Genomic DNA, 19,719 nt, shown 5'->3' on the forward strand with positions numbered 1-19,719 from the left:
TACAAATTCTTTAAAAATGACAACTTGCTCTTGTAAGGCAATTCCTTATTACTCAATTTATCTACATAAATCATATTCATTATATTTTTACTTTTTTTAGACACAGGGTCTCACTCAGTTGCACAGGCTGGAGTACAGTGGTGTGATCACAGCTCACTGCAACCTAGAACCACTGGGTTCAACTGATCCTCCCAACTCAGTCTCTCAAGTAACTAGGACTACAGGCACACGACACCATCGCCAGCTAATTTTTATTTTTTTGTAAAGATGGGGTCTCACTTTGTTGCCCAGGTTGGTCTCAAACTCCTGGACTCAAGCAATCCTCCCACTTCAGCCTCCCAAAGTGCTGGGATTACAGGCATCAACCACTGCCCACTGCCTCCAGCCATATATTATTAAATATTATAGATGACTTTATTTCCTTTACCTACATGATTATAACTAGCTTAAAAATAAATCAATAAATTACAAACAATAAAACCATAAAATCAAGGAAGATGAGGGCTGCTGCATGTTCCTTTACATTTTATTTGCCATAAACATTAAGATAATACAGCAAATACCGGAGGAAAAAAGCTTTTTAATAATTTCTTAATGTAAAGCTTCACACTTAAAAATTATGCTTGCTCCCCCCACCCACCCCAATTCAACATGCAGATATCATTTATTTTCATATATGCTGATTCTAGAGCACTGTAATCTCTTGCTGGTTTTATGAGAGTGTCTTTGCCCTTGCAACAATTTCACAAACTGTATACAGTCATGGTATAATACCATCATTCAAATGAATCCCCAAGGTAAGGACATTTACACAATATTAACACTAAAAATCTGCGTTTTTTTTTTAACACGCCAGAGAAGTCAAACCACAAAAACTCAGGATCTTGTTTTAAATGTGTTTATGAAGACTGCTGCTGATCTGAAAGCATGCAGGTAATCATGACCACCTAGATGAAGCTGGATGTTGAAACTCCTTCAGTAGGTCCAATGATGTAATTTTTCACTCATCCCAAGTATCTCCATATTTGTTTACTTTGACTAGGAAAAAAGCACAAATAATTGATGATTCCAAGCAATAATAAGTAAAAGATTATTTCAAGTTTGTTGCTATGATGAAAAGTTATGTTTCTCTCTCATTTGAATAAAAGCACATGAGAGTCAAATTATAATTACAAAAAGGGAATGGCCAGACTTTTGTGAACTTGGGGTTGGACAAATGCATTGTATCTAGAATTTTACATAAATAGTTAGTCCTCATAACAAACTTCTAAACACAATTAAAATTCTCATTTTAATGGTGAGAGAACAGATTAGTAACTTGCCCAAGGTACAAGCCCTAACAAGAACTGAGATTTTAGTACAGGTCTGTTTAGATCCAAAGCCTGGGTACTTTTACATCTTTACTGTACTACCTAAGTAAGTGTGGCACATATTAAGTCATATAAAAAAAAAATTAGTGGGAAATAATAAAACAAACATTTGAATTTTCGTTTTTCACAAAAAATACAGCAGTAGAAATTGTCAAGAGTTCAAGTTGTAATTAATTCAATCTTCTCTCTCAGGGCTGTAAATACTACTATAAGAAGAAAATACTACTACATTTCACAGGTACTCTACATTTTACATTTTGAAACATGCTTCACTGTCTATTCTACTCCTTTACTTTTTTGCTCCTCTTCAACACAGCCTCTGTCTATGAGTAATCATAACAATATAAAGCAGCAGTTATCACAGTGTGGACTCTTTTCAGGGAATACATGAAGTCAAAATTATTTCATTATTATATTGACATTATACATCCTTATCCTTCACATTTTGCCTTTTCCCCTTGCTCTCATTCCCTCATGAGTATATGTTACACGGTTTTCTAGAAGCTACAGGATGTGTGGTGACATTGCTCTGGCAGTTAATAGAATACGTGCTTGAATTTTTAAAATTTCTGAGACTTAATTCCTAATTAGATAAATATCAACCACATAAGCTAAAGGTGAAAACTTTAAGTGACACTTTCTGACCCTGTGAATCTACCCTGTACTAATTTCAATAATATTTTAGAAATCACTGAAACTATTTCATAACAAGTCTTTTCTTTAAATTATATAAAGCACACAAAAAACCTTTTACCAAAAAAAAAAAAAACTCATTTCACATTCTTGTGTCATGTAACAGAACTTGAAGACTTCAGTTAAAAATCACAAATGTCAAAATCCAGCAAATACTAAAGGTCTACAAAATTTCCTTTCTTAACCTCTATTACTATAGAAGCCTAAACCAAAATACTCAATTTCTGATACAGTGTAAGGTACTATGCTATGCAGACAATAATAGAAAAGATTACAAAAATAAGAAAAATATTACTTTCTGCCCTCACAGAGCTTACAATCTAAATCCTCAAATTAATTAGCAGAACAAAGTACTAACGAGTCTTTACTTATTACAGAGCAATGGCCACTAGATGCATAGTTTATGCTAAATGTTGTTTGATGACAAACATTCAAAAGTATGGTAGATCCCTAATTTATTTCAAAGGTTGATTTTTTTACATTAATAATATGATGCAGATATTATCTACCATTGTTATAAAAACAGAACTCCAAATGAAGCAACCACTAATGATTAAAAATAAAATTAGCTCTAAAAAATGACCATAACAACAAATACGAAGGACTTCCATGTATTTTTGCATTATCTGTGGCATATGACCTTCAAGAAGGTACCAAAGACCTATTCTTTCCATTTTTAAAGTAGTAAATAGCCGGGCGCAGTGGCTCAAACCTGTAATCCCAGCATTTTGGGAGGCCGAGACAGGCAGATCACAAGGTCGGGAGATCGAGACCAAACTGGCTAACAGGGTGAAACTCCGTCTCTACTAAAAAATACAAAAAAACTAGCTGGGCGAGGTGGCGGGCGCCTGTAGTCCCAGCTACTCCGGAGGCTGAGGCAGGAGAATGGCGTAAACCCAGGAGGCAGAGCTTGCAGTGAGCTGAGATCCAGCCACTGCACTCCAGCCTGGGCAACAGAGCCAGACTCCGTCTCAAAAAAAAAAAAAAAAAAAAAGTAGTAAACAGAAAACCTTGAAACAATGACACACACTCTGAAATTCCTTAAGAGAAAATCATAAAATCCTATACTGAAATAGCTACAAAACCCTATTCAAATGCCCTCTTCCTTTAGAGGTAAACTTGTATCAAAAAATTTACTTTGGCTGATGTACAGCTATTTCAAAGAGACTTAAAAGAAATCAGCATTTAAAAATTCACAATTATTTTTCAAAAGTAGTTTTTTTTGCTTTTTTCCTCTTTAAGAAATGCCTTAGAAGCTGGTGTATATAGTATATAAGTCTTTCAATTTCACAAATGTACCAGAAAGGTCAGGCACAGTGGCTCCCACCTATAATCTCAGCATCCTGGAAGGTCAAGGTGAAAGGACTCACTTGAGCCCAGGAGTTTGAGACCAGCCTTGGCAACACAGGGAAAAACCCACTGTACCAAAAAAAAATTTTAACAGCCAGGGATGGTGGCATACACCTGTAGTCCCAGCTACTCGGGAAGCTGAGGTAGGAGAACTGCTTGAACCCAGGAGGTCAATGCTGCAGTAAGCCATGATTACAACACTGCACTCCAGCCTGGGTGACAGAATAAAACCATCTCAAAAAGAAAAAACAAACAAACAAAAAAACACAGAACAAAAAAATAAACAAGAGAAAAACCCAAACGTACAAAGAAAATCAATCTCATTACTCAATCATTCTGTGGTTAGGCCACAAGTGGTATTACAGCACAATGCCAACCTCAGGTCACTACAGCAACTTATGTGATAGGTGTATCAATAGGAAAATAAGACTATCAGATCTCCAAGGAGATTTTTTATAAGAGAAAAACAGTCAAATGGGTATATAATCTCTACCTTGTGTTACAAAACTAATCTTGCTGTCTTAAGTCTTACTATTTGGAGTTCATTATTTTCTTTTTTTTTTTTTTTGGACACAGAGCCTCTCTCCATCATCCAGGTTGGAGCGCAGTGGCATGCTGTCAGTCACTGCAACCTCTGCCTCCTGGGTTCATGCAGTTTTCCTGCCTCAGCCTCCCGAGTAGCTAGGATTACAGGCATGCACCACCATACCTTTTTTTGTTTTTTTTTTTTGTTTTTTTTTTTAGTAGAGACAGCGTTTCAATCATGCTGGCCATGCTGATCTCCAATTCCTGGCCTCAAGTGATACACCCAACTTGGCCTCCCAAAGTGCTAGGATTCCAGTCATGAGAAACTGCCCCTGGCCTTGACTTCAGTATTTTCTAACACAAAATGGCTTTTGGAACACCTTAAAAATGGAAGAACTGGCCAGGTGCAGTGGCTCACGCCTGTAATCCCAGCATTTTGAGAGGTTGAGGCAGGTGGATCATGAGGTCAAAAGATCGAGACCATCCTGGCCAACATGGTGAAAACCCGTCTCTACTAAAAATACAAAAAATTAGCTGGGCGTGGTGGCAGGCGCCTGTAGTCCCAGCTATTTGGGAGGCTGAGGCAGGAGGATTATTTGAACCCAGGAGGCAGAGGATGCAGTGAGCCAAGATCGTGCCACTGCACTCCAGTCTGGCGACAGAGCAAGAGCAAGACTCCGTCTCAAAAAAAAAAAAAAAAAAAGAGGAAGAACAGATAACTGTAAAGTACTATTTTAAAAATATTTTACTTTAGTTAACTGCTTGAAGAGTTAAATCACATATTAATTAATTTTTTATAGTACTGTTTTAAAGTAATGTTTTAGTTTCCAATCCTAAACAGTAAAGTGATTCAGACTAAACTATCATACCTTCTTTTTTTGGCACTCTTTCATGCATAGGCCTGACTGAGGGGTCAGTCTTTTGTGTTAAAGATACTTCATATGACTCTCTGTTCTTATTCCTTAATTCCTCATATGTAATATTTTTTCTTTTAGGACTTTCTTCAAGGTTGGGATCAGGTCCTAAAACAACAAACAGTTAATAAATGGTAATAAAAGGATTTGTATAACTCTAAAGCAACTAAATTTTACAAATGCTCCTTACCTACAATCAAAATAGTATAAAGAATCAAATTATTACCACCATTTCACAGGTACTATACTTTCACCAAGATAATTATCAAACTGAAATCTACTTCCACCTATATTTTTAAGCTTTTATTTCTAAAAATTAAAATGGACATCAAAGATTTTAAAAACTAAACCACAGCCAGAAGAAAAATAGGTATCATAATATATAACCGCACAATTTAAACTCATTAAAATACCAGTGTTTTAAACTGGAGTTAGTCATACTGTATACAGAATTAAAAGAGAAAGATATTCTACTAGTCACAACTGAATAACACTTGACATAGTACAGATTTTACTCAATATATACTTAAATAGTCCTATAACCACAGACTCTATGAAAACAACTCCAGCTATTTTCAAAAATCATTTATTTTACCATTTTATGAAATTTAAACAAAAATACTTGAAAACAGGCCAGGCACAATGGCTCACGCCTATAATCCCAGCACTTTGTGAGGCTGAGGCGGGCAGGTCACCTGAGATCAGGAGTTCAAGACCAGCCTGGCCAACGAAAAAACCCCAACTCTACTAAAAACACAAAATTAGTTGGGTGTCGTGGCACACGCCTGTAATCCTAGACTAAGGAGGGTGAGGCAGTAGAACCACTTGAACCAGAGACGAGGAGGTTGCAGTGAGCCGAGATCGCGCCATTGCACTCCAGCCTGGGCAACAAGAGCAAAAATCTGTCTCCAAAAAAAAAAAAAAAGTTGAAAATAATTACTTGAAAAGTATAAAACATAGCCTTTAATCAGAATATGTATTGTTTTCATTCTGGTCTAAAAGATGCAACATTAATGCAGAAGAAAGTATCAACTGTTATTTTGGCCTGGGAACTAACATTTATTCTTTATTTCTCCCAGAGAGTCAAAATGTGAATATTACATATTATCATAGAGTCAAATGTAAATATAATGCAGTGGTTCCTCCTAATATTGGTTGACAGGATCAAATAGTGAACACAGTTTGTAAAGTTTATAAACAGCAACAAAGGCCATATGAACATTTAAAAAAAAAAGCTGCTAACATTCAGTGAACAACTATTTAACTTACAAAGTCTTACATACCACATACCACACCAAAAGTGCTATTTTTCAAAGATGTTTTCAATGAGACATATAAATTGGGCATATAATTTTAATATTAATTTTTTAAAAAATAATTTTTGTGATACTTATTTAGAACTCAAAGGTAAGATTCCAGTGAATAATTAGAATTTTCTAAGCAACATAACTATACATTAAATAATGTTTTCAACCATAAGCTTTCTTTTTTTTCTTTTTAAGACAGAGTCTCACTCTGTTGCCTAGGCTGGAGTGCAGTGGCGCGATCTTGACTCACCAAAACCTCCGCCTGCTAGGTTCCAGTGATTCTTCTGCCTGAGCCTCCTGAGTAGCTGGGATTACAGGCATGTGCCACTATGCCCAGCTAACTTTGTATTTTTAGTAGAGACGGGGTTTCGCCATATTGGTCAGGCTGGTCTTGAACTCTGACCTCAGGGGATCCACCTGCCTCGGCCTCCCAAAGTGCTGGGATTACAGGCATGAGCCACTGCACTCAGCCGTTTTCAACCATAAACTTTTATTCTGCTAAACAAATATATACTGTACTGATATAAAGCAAAGAGGATTTAAATTTCTCCTAATTAGTTCTTGTATTATTATATGATGGTTCAAAACTAAATTTTTCTTACTAAAAAAAGAATGTAAAGAAAAATATTGCAACCTTATATTGGGATTAAAACACTTCGCATAAGTGCATAAGTATTACTTATTACTTATTCAGTAATAAGTAATTACTGAACTCATTTCCCTTCACCATATATGTTATATTAATTCTGAAGGAAATCGTGGGTACTTCAGGAACCTTGGGTTCTTAACCCCACTCTGCTGACAATTAGGAAATCTCCTTGGGCAAATCACTAAGCTTCTTTGAATCCTGGTTTTCTCAATTGTTTAATATGGTAGTTTGAGTAGATGATCTCTGAAGTTCCTTCCAGGTCTAATACTTTTTCTTATAAAAAATATTTTACTGTTATAAAATTCTGGAACAAATAATGAAAATATAAATCAGACAGAAGAAGACAGAAGAGAATTTTCCACATTGTGGAGAGAATATGATTTACTATTTTGAGAAGGTTATAAAGAACTGGAAGGACTAAAAAATGAAAAATGTAAAGTAGCACTGATTTAAATGTAACTGTAATAAACTCTAAGTCTCCTAACAGCAACGAAGAAGTGCTTGCTATTTTAAAAGATTAATAACTCTCTGAATTCCTGGAAAAAAAAAAGCAGAACTAAAGTAGGACTTAAACCAAAGAAGATGCCATGGTAGGGGAGGACAGCATCTGGGACAAAGCAAAAGCAGGCCACTGCTGGCCCATGTGGAGAGCAGTAAAAAAGTAGCCACTTTGATTTTCTCTAGAAAAGTGGGTCAGAAGACAGAGCAGTGGATGGATGGATGGCTGCTGTGGAAGGCATAAAATAATATTAAGACATAGCCTTGCTAAGTAGTCTGTGGGTAGATACCAAAGGGCTTTTTGTTTGTTGGCTTTTGTATGGAAAAGAAACTATATAACAGAATTTCCTAATGCAAATGGTGGGAAGGATGCAAGTCATTACAAGGAGTTAGTGCATGTCTAGAATACAGTAGTGCCCCCTTATCTGTGGTTTTGCTTTCCAGGGTTTCAGTTACCTGCAGTCAACCACAGTCTGAAAATATTAACTGGAACATTCCAGAAATAAACAATTCATAAGTTTTAAATTACACCCTGTTCTGAGTAGTGTGATAAAATCTTGTGAGGTTCCACTCTGGTCCATCCAGGACTTGAATCATCCCTTTATCCAGCATATCCACACTGTCTACACTATATTGCCTATTAGTAACTTGGTAGCCATCTAGATAAAAAAAAACATAGAACATAAAGGATTTGGTAATATCTGAGGTTTCAGGCATCCTGAGGGGTCTTCGAACTTATCCCCCATGGATAAGGGGGGACTATTGTACAAGAATAATGGATTTGAACTTCAGACTGGTTAAATGAGACACAGTGAGGAACAAGGACAGCTGCCTTTGGAGATAAGATAGTGACTTTAGCCATTCTCTCCCAATCTGCCCATTCCCTTCCTTCCTTTTCTGACTAATTTGATGCCTTTGCTTCCAACCATTAAAGAAAAAAATAAAAAATCAGAGTTGAGGATTAAGAAGCTCTCAGTAACTTTCATCCAAACTCTTTAATCATCTGAACTTCCATTCTTTCCTGTCTCTTCCTTAATACAAGGGTAATACTCACCCCTTTGCCCCGACTTTTGCTCTTAAGTAGTGCTGTCCAACATAACTTTCTGCAATGATGAAAATGTTCTATATTGGCACTAACATGGTAGCCACTAGCACATACGACTGTTGAGCAAGTGAAATGCTACCACAGCAATTGAGAAATTGAACTTTAAATTTCATTTATTTTTAATTAATTTAAATAGCCACATATGGCTAGTGGCTACTCTATATTCTGACCTACCTAGAACCCCTTCTGCATTCTCTAGAACCTTCTCTGACCTATAATCAACTTCTCCCTTTCCACTGTATACCCTCCCCTCCCTTTAACTTCTTTCCCTCTAATGTTTTAAAATTTAAAGAGTATACTCTACGAAGGTCCATAATCCCTTATCCAAACCTTGGGGTCCAATATGTTTCACAATTCAGTTTGAGATTTTAGAAAAATACTATAGTAAATACCCCTTATATTACTTAATATCCATCCATTCAGAGGTTTAGGACAGAAATGAGTAAGCAAACACATTAATGGAAAAATCTTATCTGGCAAAGTAAATAAAGTCTACATTTATATAACTTATATGAATTTAGGTCAAGGTATTCTGCTAAATGAATTCAGGTCAGATTTTATTATCAGTTTAATTATTAAAAAACAAAAACAGGCTGGGTGCGGTGGCTCACGCCTGTAATCCTAGTACTTTGGGAGGCCAAGGTGGGTGGATCACGAGGTCGGGAGACCAAGACCATCCTGGCTAACACGGTGAAACCCCGTCTCTACTAAAAATACAAAAAATTAGCCAAGCATGGTGGCAGGCACCTGTAGTCCCAGCTACTCAGGAAGCAGAGGCAGGAGAATGGCATGAAGCCGGGGGACGAAGGCTGCAGTGAGCCAAGATCGCACCTCTGCAGCCCAGACTGGGCGACGGGGCAAGACTCTGTCTCAAAGAAAAAAAAAAAGAAAACTTGGCTTAAACCTTTTTGAATTTCAGGATTTTAGATAAAGAATTATAGACCTTATTTCCTGTTTCTAATTCCTCATCTTACACTACAGACTAGACTGAAGGAAAAAAACTAATGTTTTTTGAGTCTATTATTTGCCAGGCATTGCCTCTGATTATTTCATTTAATTCCAACAGTTCATTAAGAGAGGTTATTATCATCTCCATTCAACTGATCAAGAAACTGAAAGGATTATAAAGTAGTTATAATAATATTACTATATTATTATAATGTAGTAGTAGTTTTACAAGGTCACATAGCTAGCAAATGTCAATCATGATTCAAATCCAAGCCTTAATCCAAAATTGATGTTGTTGCACTTATATGTGTGATCTTCAAAGCTAGTATTTACAAACTTCACAAAACATTTTCACATGGATTTTCTCACTTGACAACAGCTCTTTCTTATATTATAGACAAGAAAGTTGCCTATCAAATGTAACCTTTTTAAATCGTTCCTGGAGCCTCTACTTCCTGGACATGATTTATCATTTCTTCTTCACTATTCCACTAAGCTTGCCTTAGTATTTTCAATTACTGGGACATACTAGTAATTTATCCTTGTATTTCTGTATCTTCTAACAGACTGAGAGTTTTTCAGGCACAAGAACCAAGCGTTATTCATCTTCTTCCACGACTAGCAGAGTCCTCAACATCTACTGGTCCTCAAGAAAAGTTGAATGAATGAAGAAACAAATGAACAAACATGCTGAGGTTAGGTTGATGATTGATGGTAGAACACACAGGTGATATCCAGCAGAAAAGGTCATCAAATAAAGTTTATACATACGTTGGACCATAAAATGTTGAAATTCATTTCAAGAGAAGTTTCTACCTTGGACAATATGATCAGTAATACCAGTGGGCGCAGATTCATTCATAGAAGAACTGAATGGAATTGGCTCATAATGAGGAAGCATTTCTATGTTGTCTGCTGCTGAGGATGTCACAAATGATTGACCACTCACATTTGAGTCATATTTTGACTTCTGGTAATAGTGCCTGTAAATGAAAATCATATTAAGAAATATGAGTCACTGCCTATATCTTAAAGAAGTGTTAAAATAACTTCTTTCATATATCTTATTTCCATAACTATATATACATATACATTTTTTTTTTTTTTTTGAGACAGGGTCTCACTCTGTCACCCAGGCTACAGTGCAGTGGTGCAGTCTTGGCTTATTGCAATCTCCACTTCCTAGGCTCAAGTGATCCTCCTACCTCAGCTTCCCAAGTAGGAGGGACTATAGGCATGCGTCACTACTTGGTCGTTTGTAGAGATGAGGTCTCACTATATTGCCCTGGCTGGTCTCAAACTCCTGGGCTCAAGCAACCCTCCTGCCTCAACTTTCCAAAGTGCTGGGATTACTGGCATGAGCCACGCATCTGGCTTCGAAATAACTTTTAACACAGTTATTTATAAACAGTAAAATGAGGTCTGGTCTTTCTGCCAACAAAATACTTTTAAAAAGTCCTGACCCACTTATACATCTTAAAAGCGGTCGCTGTTAATATAGAAAAATAGGAAATGTATACTCAACTTTCTAACTATTAGCCTTTCAAGATAATTTTAATATGTTTGAAAGTTCTTGGAAAGAAAAAGCACTTTAAATCAGGTCTAATTTCAATAACCATGTTCATTTCCCATGTCAATTGAGAAGGTAATGTCACAGCTAAGAATCTATATAAACACTAATTTGCTAAAGCAGATACAAGTAATTCTCTCTCATGGGGATTACATTGCCTGCCTATCTGTTTAAGAAGCACTAAAATGAAAAGTTGAAATCTGTTAAGAGATGGATGGGATTGATAAGATTTGGGAATTCAAAATAAAAGTCCAAACTATAGTTACCAAAGGTCTGCCAAATTGAATCAAGATAAAATCCTTTATTCTAGAACATGTACTCCCAGTAGGATACAACTCTATATTTAAAACAATGAAGGCCAGATGCAGTGGCTCACTACGCCTGTAATCCCAGCACTTTGGGAGGTCAAGTGGGGCAGATTGCTTGAGCGCAGGAGTTTGAGATCAGCCTGGGAAAAACAGTAAAACCCTGTCTCTATAAAAAATACAAAAAATTGGCTAGGTGTGGTGGTGTATGCCTGTGGTCTCAGCTACTCCAGAGGCTGAGGGAGGAGGATCACTTGAGCCCAGGAGGCAGAGGTCACAGTGAGCCGAGATCACGCCACTGTACTCACAGCCTGGGAGCCAGAGTGAAACTGTCTCAAAACCAAACAAAACAAAAATGAAGAACCAGGCACAGTGGCTCAAACCTTTAATCTCAACAATTTGGGAAGCCGAAGCAGGAGGATCAGTTGAGCCCAGTAGTTCAAGACCAGCCTGGGCAACATAGTGAGACCCCCATCTTTATAAAAAAAATTTTTTTTAATTAGCTGGGTGCAGGGGCTCACACCTGTATTCCTAGCTACTCCGGGAGCTTGAGGCAGCAGGGCCTTGTGAACCCAGGAGTTCGAGGCTGCAGTGAGCTAGGATAATGCCATTGTACTCCAGCCTGCACAACAGAAGGAGGCCTCATCATTCATTCATTCATTCATTCATTCATAAATAAATAAATGGTGGCATGTCTTGCTCCAATTTTTGAAACAAACTACTTTTAGCCTACAGCAAATGGTAAGTATCCAGTGGTCCTTCAGGCAATGTTTTTGGGCCGTGAGTTATAACAACATCTAGTTGTTTCTTAAAAATTAAAAATCTTAAGTAAAGATCAGAATCTGGCCTACCCAGGTGGTGAAGATCGTCGTCCTTGTCCTGATCGTAAAGCTTCTCCAAGGGGGGAATTTTCAAGGTTCTTGAATTTCTCTTGGCAAGTTTTCACATAAGAAAGTTTTCCAGCAAAGTATCCCATGATACAAGCAACTTATTTGTAAAATCAAACAAAAAGTGTAACTGAATGTGCCTTTCAGACAAAAGTATTTTCTAAAACAAAAATTGAGTGTGATTCTAAATATGTCTTTGGTTTAGAAAGACTGAGATTTCCTGAAATAATGGTAGAGGAAACCAAAACTAAATCAGATCAGAGTTCATAGACAGAGTCTATGGATATAATTCAGTTTCCAAAAAAAAGTGTGCCAAAATAAAGTTGCTATAAATAAATCGAATATGGTATACTAATTACTTTGTAAAATATATAGGAAAGATTTAGTAAAGGTATAATGAGAAGAGGAATGGATAAGAAATAAAAGCATCCAAACATTTATTTATTTCTAGTTCTAAATAAACAGAACTAGATCACAAGGATTTAGGCCATTATTTTCCTATAAAACAGAAAATCATGTGCACAGCCATTTTCACAAGATTGTTTTAAAATAAAATTAGGTGCAACAAATCCCTTAAAGTAATAAATTACTAACCATAACCTAAACGTGGCAATTACTGCATCACATGAGTTTCCAATACAAAAGAAAGGCTAACCTCAAAGACTCATGAAAAGCCTCAGGTACTTCTTTTGAAGAGCAATGTAGCTTCTTTTTCTATTAACTTGATTGCAATGTGTAAATAAGTTATGCTTATTTACATATTAAAATGTAAATTAGAGAGATTTCTTTTTAAAATTAAGCTTAATTTTAAATATACTTTGATTAATCAGAATATGTGCACAACTTTCTTTCCCCATAGACAGACCAAAAATTTATTTTCAAATACTTTATCCTTACAAAATAAATTTAAATTAATAGCTCTATTACATTATAAAGACACAAAAATTGCCTATTTCAACTAATGATTTTTTATGCTAACAATAAAATATCCAAGTAATCCACTTAATGAAATGCTTTAACAAACTGATTTATCACAGCACGTAACCACATAACTAATATGAGTAAGACATGATAAAATATTTGATAAAATAATTTTATTTAAGTTTTAAAAAGCTATGAAAACTACAATGTTGTTTATACTTACATATAAGTTTAGGGATGGAACCATATTTGGGATGACTTGAAAGTATTCCTAAAGAAAAGAGTTAAGTATTTCTTAGTAACATTGTTAGAGAAAGAAAAATCAGTAAAGGCTATCTTTAAATATAATCTTACAACATTAGCTTCTTCCATGACCCTAGAGAATCCTAGACTGTTTAATAGGGAAAACCAAATGAATTCAGTATCAACAGAAATATGACAAAAATCCAAAAGACTCTACAAAGTATTAGAACAGGTAAATTTAGAAAGATCACTTGATATAAGGTCAATAGACCAAATGTGTGTGTGTGTGTGTGTGTGTGTGTGTGTGTGTATGAAAAACCATTTATAACAACAACAAACCAAAAAAACAAATGTTTTTTACAAGACAGAATTAATTATAGCACCAAAAAAAAACACTCGAAGCCTAGGAACAAATCTAATGAAAGATATGAAAGATCTCTACACTGAAAGTTATAAAACTTACTGAGAATTGAAAGACTCAATATTCTAAAGATGGCAATTCTCCATAACTTCACCTATAAATACAATGCAATTCCAGTTAAAATCAAAGTTTCACAAAATTTGAAGAGTTTATTCTAAGAGTCATGTGGAACACAAAGGGCCAAGGCAACACTGAAGAATCATATTATAGAACTGACTACCACCAGATAGCAATATCTACATGATAAAGCTGTAGTAATTAAGACAGTCTGGTATTAAGTACAAGAACAGGTAAACTGACCAAAACCAAGAGTCCAGAAACAGATCCACACCTGCACACCTGATTTATGAGAAAGACAACACTGCAGCATAGTTTTTTCAAATACAGTGCTGGGTCAATTAATATCCATTAACAGGGGAAAATGTACCTTGATCCTACATCGAACAATAATCCAGATGGCTTAAAAATTTAAATATGAAAGATTTTTTAAAAAAATTTTACAGAAGAAAGCATGAGACCATCTTTGTGTCCTCGGAGTAGACAAAGATCTTAAAGAGTCAACAAAAAGCACTCATTAGAAAGAAGAAACCTGATAAATTGGACTCTATTAACACTGAAAACTACAGTTAAACACAGTGGGGAAAAAATAATCACCATATCTATATCTGAGAAAAGACTCAGTTCCAAAATATACAGAAAAGTCTCACAAAACCAATAGGAAAAAAGACAATACAATGGAAAAATGGTTAAGAGACTTAAACAGATACTTCACAAAAACAGATATGCTGAAATGAAGTATAAACAAATGAAAAGGTCTTCAACTTAATTGGTCACAGGGAACTACAAATTCAAGCCACAATGCAATCAATATTTGTGTTCATTTACCACAACGGCTAAAACATAAGACATAAAAATAGCTAGTGTTGGTGAGAATGTAGGAGTATAAATTGGTCTACAGTTTGGTAATATCTACTAAAGCTAAATAAATATATACAAAAGCTATGACCCAGCAAAATGTCTATCAAAAGGTACCATATTCTTGGCAGAACTAATTGTAACAGTGAAAACTGAAAACTACCGATTATCAATGTACAGTTCAGACAGATAAACTGGTGTATTCACACAGAGGAAAACTATATGGCAACTACATGCAACAACGTGGTTAAGTGCAATGATGTGCTGGTAAACCAGCACTCCCTATAAAAAGCTCTAATTTTAATGTTTGTCAGTTTCCATGGTGTAAAGCTACCAATTCTTTTTTTTTTTTCAGATGAGTCTCGCTCTGTCGCCAGGCTGGAGTGCAGTGGCGCCATCTCAGCTCACAGGAACCTCCGCCTCCTGGGTTCAAGCAATTCTCCTGCCTCAGCCTCCCAAGTAGCTGGGACTACAGGCACGCGCCACCATGCCAGCTGATTTTTTATATTTTTAGTAGAGACAACGTTTCACCATGTTGGCCAGGATGGTCTCAATCACCTGCCCTCATGATCCGCCTGCCTTGGCCTCCCAAAGTGCTGGGATTACAGGCATAAGCCACTGTACCCGGCCAACTACCAACACTTTAAAAATCAGCTTGCCAAAGTTCCTGAAAATTTAACAACCAATTCTCAGGAGCCAGTACAAACCAGTTTCAGCACACTACTAGATAAATCTCACTATGTTGAAAGAACTTACATAAAAGAATACTTCAGTGTGTGATTTCATGTAATTAAAGTACAAAAACAGACAACTAATCTGTGCCTTTAGCCTCAGTTTCTTCATTTATACCACTGGGATGATAACAGGAAAAGGAAGATGGTAAGAATATATCTCTATTTTTACATTAAAAAGTTGTTCCTTCATACTGTCACCATATAGACCACTTCCAACATACAGGCACTAAATATTGGATATTAACAGGAAACAAGACACACTCTTTACTCTCATGGAATTTACAATCTAGAGAGAGAGTTAAGACAAAGAGAATAGTGTCACAGTTGCTATCCATCCCCTCAAATATTTGAGTACTATGTGCACTATGTATGCCCTCAGTCAGGTGCTAGAAATAGCTTATTTTCCTAAGGAGAAGTAGCAAGAATGGAAGCAAACAGATTTGTTGAAGGTTAATGCAATACTCTTTGTGACATATGGTTGTGTTAATTATAGTAGCAGTACAGATGAAGGTAGATAGTTAATAAAGACATTTAAGAGCTAAAAGACATTAATTGGACAAGGCAGATAAGGGATAGATGTGAAGGATAATGTCCCAGTCTCCTGGGTAGTACTAATGCCACTCAGTCATGAAGGGAAAGGAGGAATTGGTTTTGTGAAAAATGATGAGTTCTGTTTGAGGAGCCTATAGAAGGGTCATCCATATTATATATTATATCCAGAATATAATAATACCAACATTTCCAAAACAAGTAGACAAAAAAACCCATACAAGAATGTAAGCACCAAGAGGTCATGAATTTTTGTTGTTTAGTTCTATACAACAATGTATAGTACATATCAGACACTCAAAAAACATGAAACAATGGAGGAATCGCCTGAGGTAGGAGAAAAATCTTAGGAATATGCCATCATGGAAGCCAACAGAATAGACTATTTCAAGAAAAACTGGTTAAAGTTATATAATGTTGGTCAAGAACAAAAACTGTCCATCATATGTAAGCAACAAACAGGTTGTTTGTTTTTGAACTTTTGAACTTATAAATCGTAGAATATATGGATAGTCTCACACTGACTGCAATGGGTTAAATGAAGTAAAAAGTGAAGTGCTCATTCATGAAGTCTGGCTCTGGCTTCAAATATGAGGCAGTTGGGAGTAGGTGGAAAAAGAAATGAGGGAGGAATTTTTTTTTTTTTTTTAATGTTCTCAAGTTAGAGGAGACCTGAGCATGTTTAAATGGTTTTGGTAGATCAGGAAGAAACAGAGGGAACATCTAAGACCACGTGGAGTATGACAAACTGTGAATGAAAGGAGATACAGGCAGCCCTCTGTATGCACACGTTCTGCAACCAACTGCGGATAGAAAATATTCAGGAAAAAAAAACTGCATCTATACTAAACATGTACAGACTTTTATCTTGTCATTATTCCCTAAACAATACAATATAACTGTTTACATAGTGTTTACAGAGTCTTAGGTATTGTAAGTAATCTAGAGATGATTTAAAGTATACAGGCAGATATGCATGTAAACTTTACTAGGCCATTTTATATGAGACTTAAGCTATCGTGGATTTTGGTATCCTCTGGAGGGTCCTGGAACCAATTCACACAGATACAAAAGAACCACTGTACAAAATGTCAGGGATTATGATTAAATGCAAAATGCCTTGGTGGGTTCCAAATTCTTTTCTTAAAGTCTCTCCCAATTTTTACCTTTTTTTTTTGAGACAGAGTATCACTCTGTTGCCCAGGCTGGAGTGCAGTGGCCCCATCACGACTCACTGCAGCCTCCGCCTCCTGGGTTCAAGCGATTCTCCTGCCTCGGCCTCCTGAGTAGCTGGGACTACAGGCACACGTGACCACACCTGGCTAATGTTTTTGTATTTTTAGTAGAGATGGGGTTTCATCATGTTGGCCACGATGGTCTCGATTTCCTAACCTCGTGATACACCTGACTCAGCCTCCCAATGTCACTTCTACCATACCTTCAAGTACCCCAAAGTCTTCAACTGCACCTAAACCCAAAATCTCTAAAAAACTTTCTCCTCTTCATAACCTAATCCAAATTATAATTTCTCCTGGCTCTACTTCAGCTATTTAATGGAGTTTTCACTCCTCCCTGAATGATTCTGTCTTTTCAGTTCAGTCCTGATTGCCTCTCCTAATAGTCATGCCTATTTGTCTTGATCATCAGGTCCCTCCTTCCTGGTATGTTCTTTCTTCTCTTTTAATCTAAATCCTGCCCATCCTTCAAAATTTACTTCTTTCAAGAAACTTTCCTTGATTACAACAGCCCTACAAAGATTTTTCTTCTTTGAACACCTACAACTCTTGAGTCTCTACTATACAATTTAGTAGCGTATTAAGTATGTAATTAAATTTTCTATTTGCTTCAACGTATGTTCACATCTACTTGTTTCCTCCAGTGAACTACTAGCAGCTATTACATTTCTTTTGTATAACCTTCTGCATACTTAGCTCCAATCATTATTAAAAGACACACTGGATTAAAACAGATAAAAGAAGCAGAACAATAATAAACACTGTAATTTCATCCCTGTGCCACTTTTTCCTACAAAGAAATGTAATTCAAGTGTTTTTTTCTCTCTCACAATACAGAACCAATCTCAGTCTATAAAACAGCTTAGTCTTAAGGACATATAAATGCATATATCTTGACTTGCTTCTATGTTTAAGATTTTTGTCATGGTACTATATTGTAATAAAGTTCTTCAGAAGTTCCTTAAACAAATTTTTACCCAAAAAAATCCTCTCATTTGCCTCCAAAACTACTTTTATCAACTAATTGTGTCAAAACTAAGTATCGTACATCATATCCTAATGTAAAAAGGCCAAATATTCCAATCATTAAGTCACATTTTTGAAGGTGCCAGTTAATTAAAGCAATAGGCCTCTAGGTCATCCTAAGGTCACCATCCTTTTCCAGGACACTTCCCATTACCAGATGGATAGTTCATGAAGTAAATGAAATAAGCAACTCTACTGCTTACTCCACTAAATTTTAAATGCAGGACTCAAGACATTTAATACTCAATCTAAACTCAATTCCACATGAATACACTGTACTATTTGAGCCAATAGACTTTAGGACAAGAAAGTCTCCTCGGTGGCTTGTTAAAAATAGATTACCTGCCAGACCCCTGAGATTCTAATTTTTTGAATAATGCTAACTCACCTTCACTCATCCCCACCAAGTGGTCAGACAAAGCTGGTTTAGAGAGCTACTGATCTTTAAATCATTATATAAGAATCACTTGGAGTTTGTTAAAACACAGACTCCTGGTCCCCATGAATGTGCATTCTAACAAGCTCCTAGGCAATAATGTTGCGATTGGCCCACCTAGACCAGATTTGCCCTGCTAATACTGGTGTTTAGTTACTTCCTTGCTCTTGAAGGTTGTTAATGATGCTATTAGTGCAGGAGAAATTCTCAAGTCATGATATTTGAGCCAGTGGGTCCATAGAGACAAAATATTTAATATTGTAGAAATTCATCAATGAATTACTACATAGTGTTTAGTATGATACATTGTTACCTTTACTTTTTCTAAAGATCTGGAAAATACCACAAAACAAACATGGTATCCAAAACGCTAAATAAATTCAAATTTTAAATATTTACCTTTACTAATTAATCCTTGAGTAATCAACATACTTGTTGCAGCCAAAGGCACAGCTATAGGAGGAAAAAGACCTTGTTAACGTCAACAAAAGTAAAAGATTTTGTCTAAAGTTCATTAGATAAATGAGTATCAGTAAAACCATCTAGGAATTATACTGCAAAACTAAGATCTTTAAAAAAGACTTCCATTTTTAAAAGCTGTACTGCATACATAGTGGAAAAAATAAAGGAGCATTTTAAATTTAAGAAAACATCACAAAATATTAAACAATATAATTCATTAACCATCTAGGCTTAGGTTCCAAATAGCCAGCTGTTCATTAACAGCATCAATTAAGACAACATAGTAAAAATGACTAAAAGTTACTTCTGAAGTTACAGAAGCGGAAAAAGTTAATGAGGGAGAGGTAAGAAACAAGTTACAAACAAGAACCACTACTGAATAATGACTAAATTTTGTGCATCATGCTAAGCGCCTTATGTGCATTATCTCATTTATTACACTTTTTATCATATTTCTATAAGGTAGATAATGTTATTACCACCCTTTTAAAGATAAGGAAACTGAAGCTTAGAGATGTTAAGTAATTTGCTCAAGGCCAAACAACTAGTTGAATGGTTGGTCACAGATTCTAATAAAATCTGTCTGATACCAGATCTCAAGCTTTTAAGCTCTGTATTACACCGTCTAAACCAAAATACAAAATATATTTGACCGT

At 35.9% G+C, this 19,719-nt stretch overlaps 1 protein-coding gene and 1 long non-coding RNA gene across 8 annotated transcripts in view; one reads left to right on the forward strand and one right to left on the reverse strand.

Annotated features, from left to right (window-relative positions):
- Positions 1–508: 508 nt before the first annotated feature.
- Positions 509–19,719, reverse strand: part of OCIAD1 (OCIA domain containing 1) — a 29,796-nt gene continuing 10,585 nt past the window's right edge. For 3 of the 7 annotated variants that reach the window (XM_025385086.1, XM_025385088.1, XM_025385087.1), the window contains exons 4-9: positions 19,001–19,054; positions 13,266–13,313; positions 12,086–12,221; positions 10,176–10,342; positions 4,808–4,960; positions 509–1,038 (exon numbers count right to left, since the gene is read on the reverse strand). In XM_025385086.1, coding sequence (XP_025240871.1) covers positions 1,001–1,038; positions 4,808–4,960; positions 10,176–10,342; positions 12,086–12,221; positions 13,266–13,313; positions 19,001–19,054 — 596 coding nt within the window. In that variant the 3' untranslated portion in view covers positions 509–1,000. Of the gene's footprint in view, positions 1,039–4,807; positions 4,961–10,130; positions 10,343–12,085; positions 12,222–13,265; positions 13,314–19,000; positions 19,055–19,719 lie in introns of all 7 variants that reach the window. The other 4 variants (XM_025385090.1, XM_025385091.1, XM_025385089.1 and 1 more) reach the window with 3 other exon arrangements.
- LOC112624489 lies at positions 1,311–10,143 on the forward strand. Its single transcript, XR_003119406.1, has 2 exons — positions 1,311–1,608; positions 9,926–10,143. It is a non-coding gene; the product is annotated as an uncharacterized LOC112624489 (long non-coding RNA).

Source organism: Theropithecus gelada, chromosome 5 (genome assembly GCF_003255815.1).
Source record: "Theropithecus gelada isolate Dixy chromosome 5, Tgel_1.0, whole genome shotgun sequence".
Classification (NCBI taxonomy): Eukaryota; Metazoa; Chordata; class Mammalia; order Primates; family Cercopithecidae; genus Theropithecus; species Theropithecus gelada.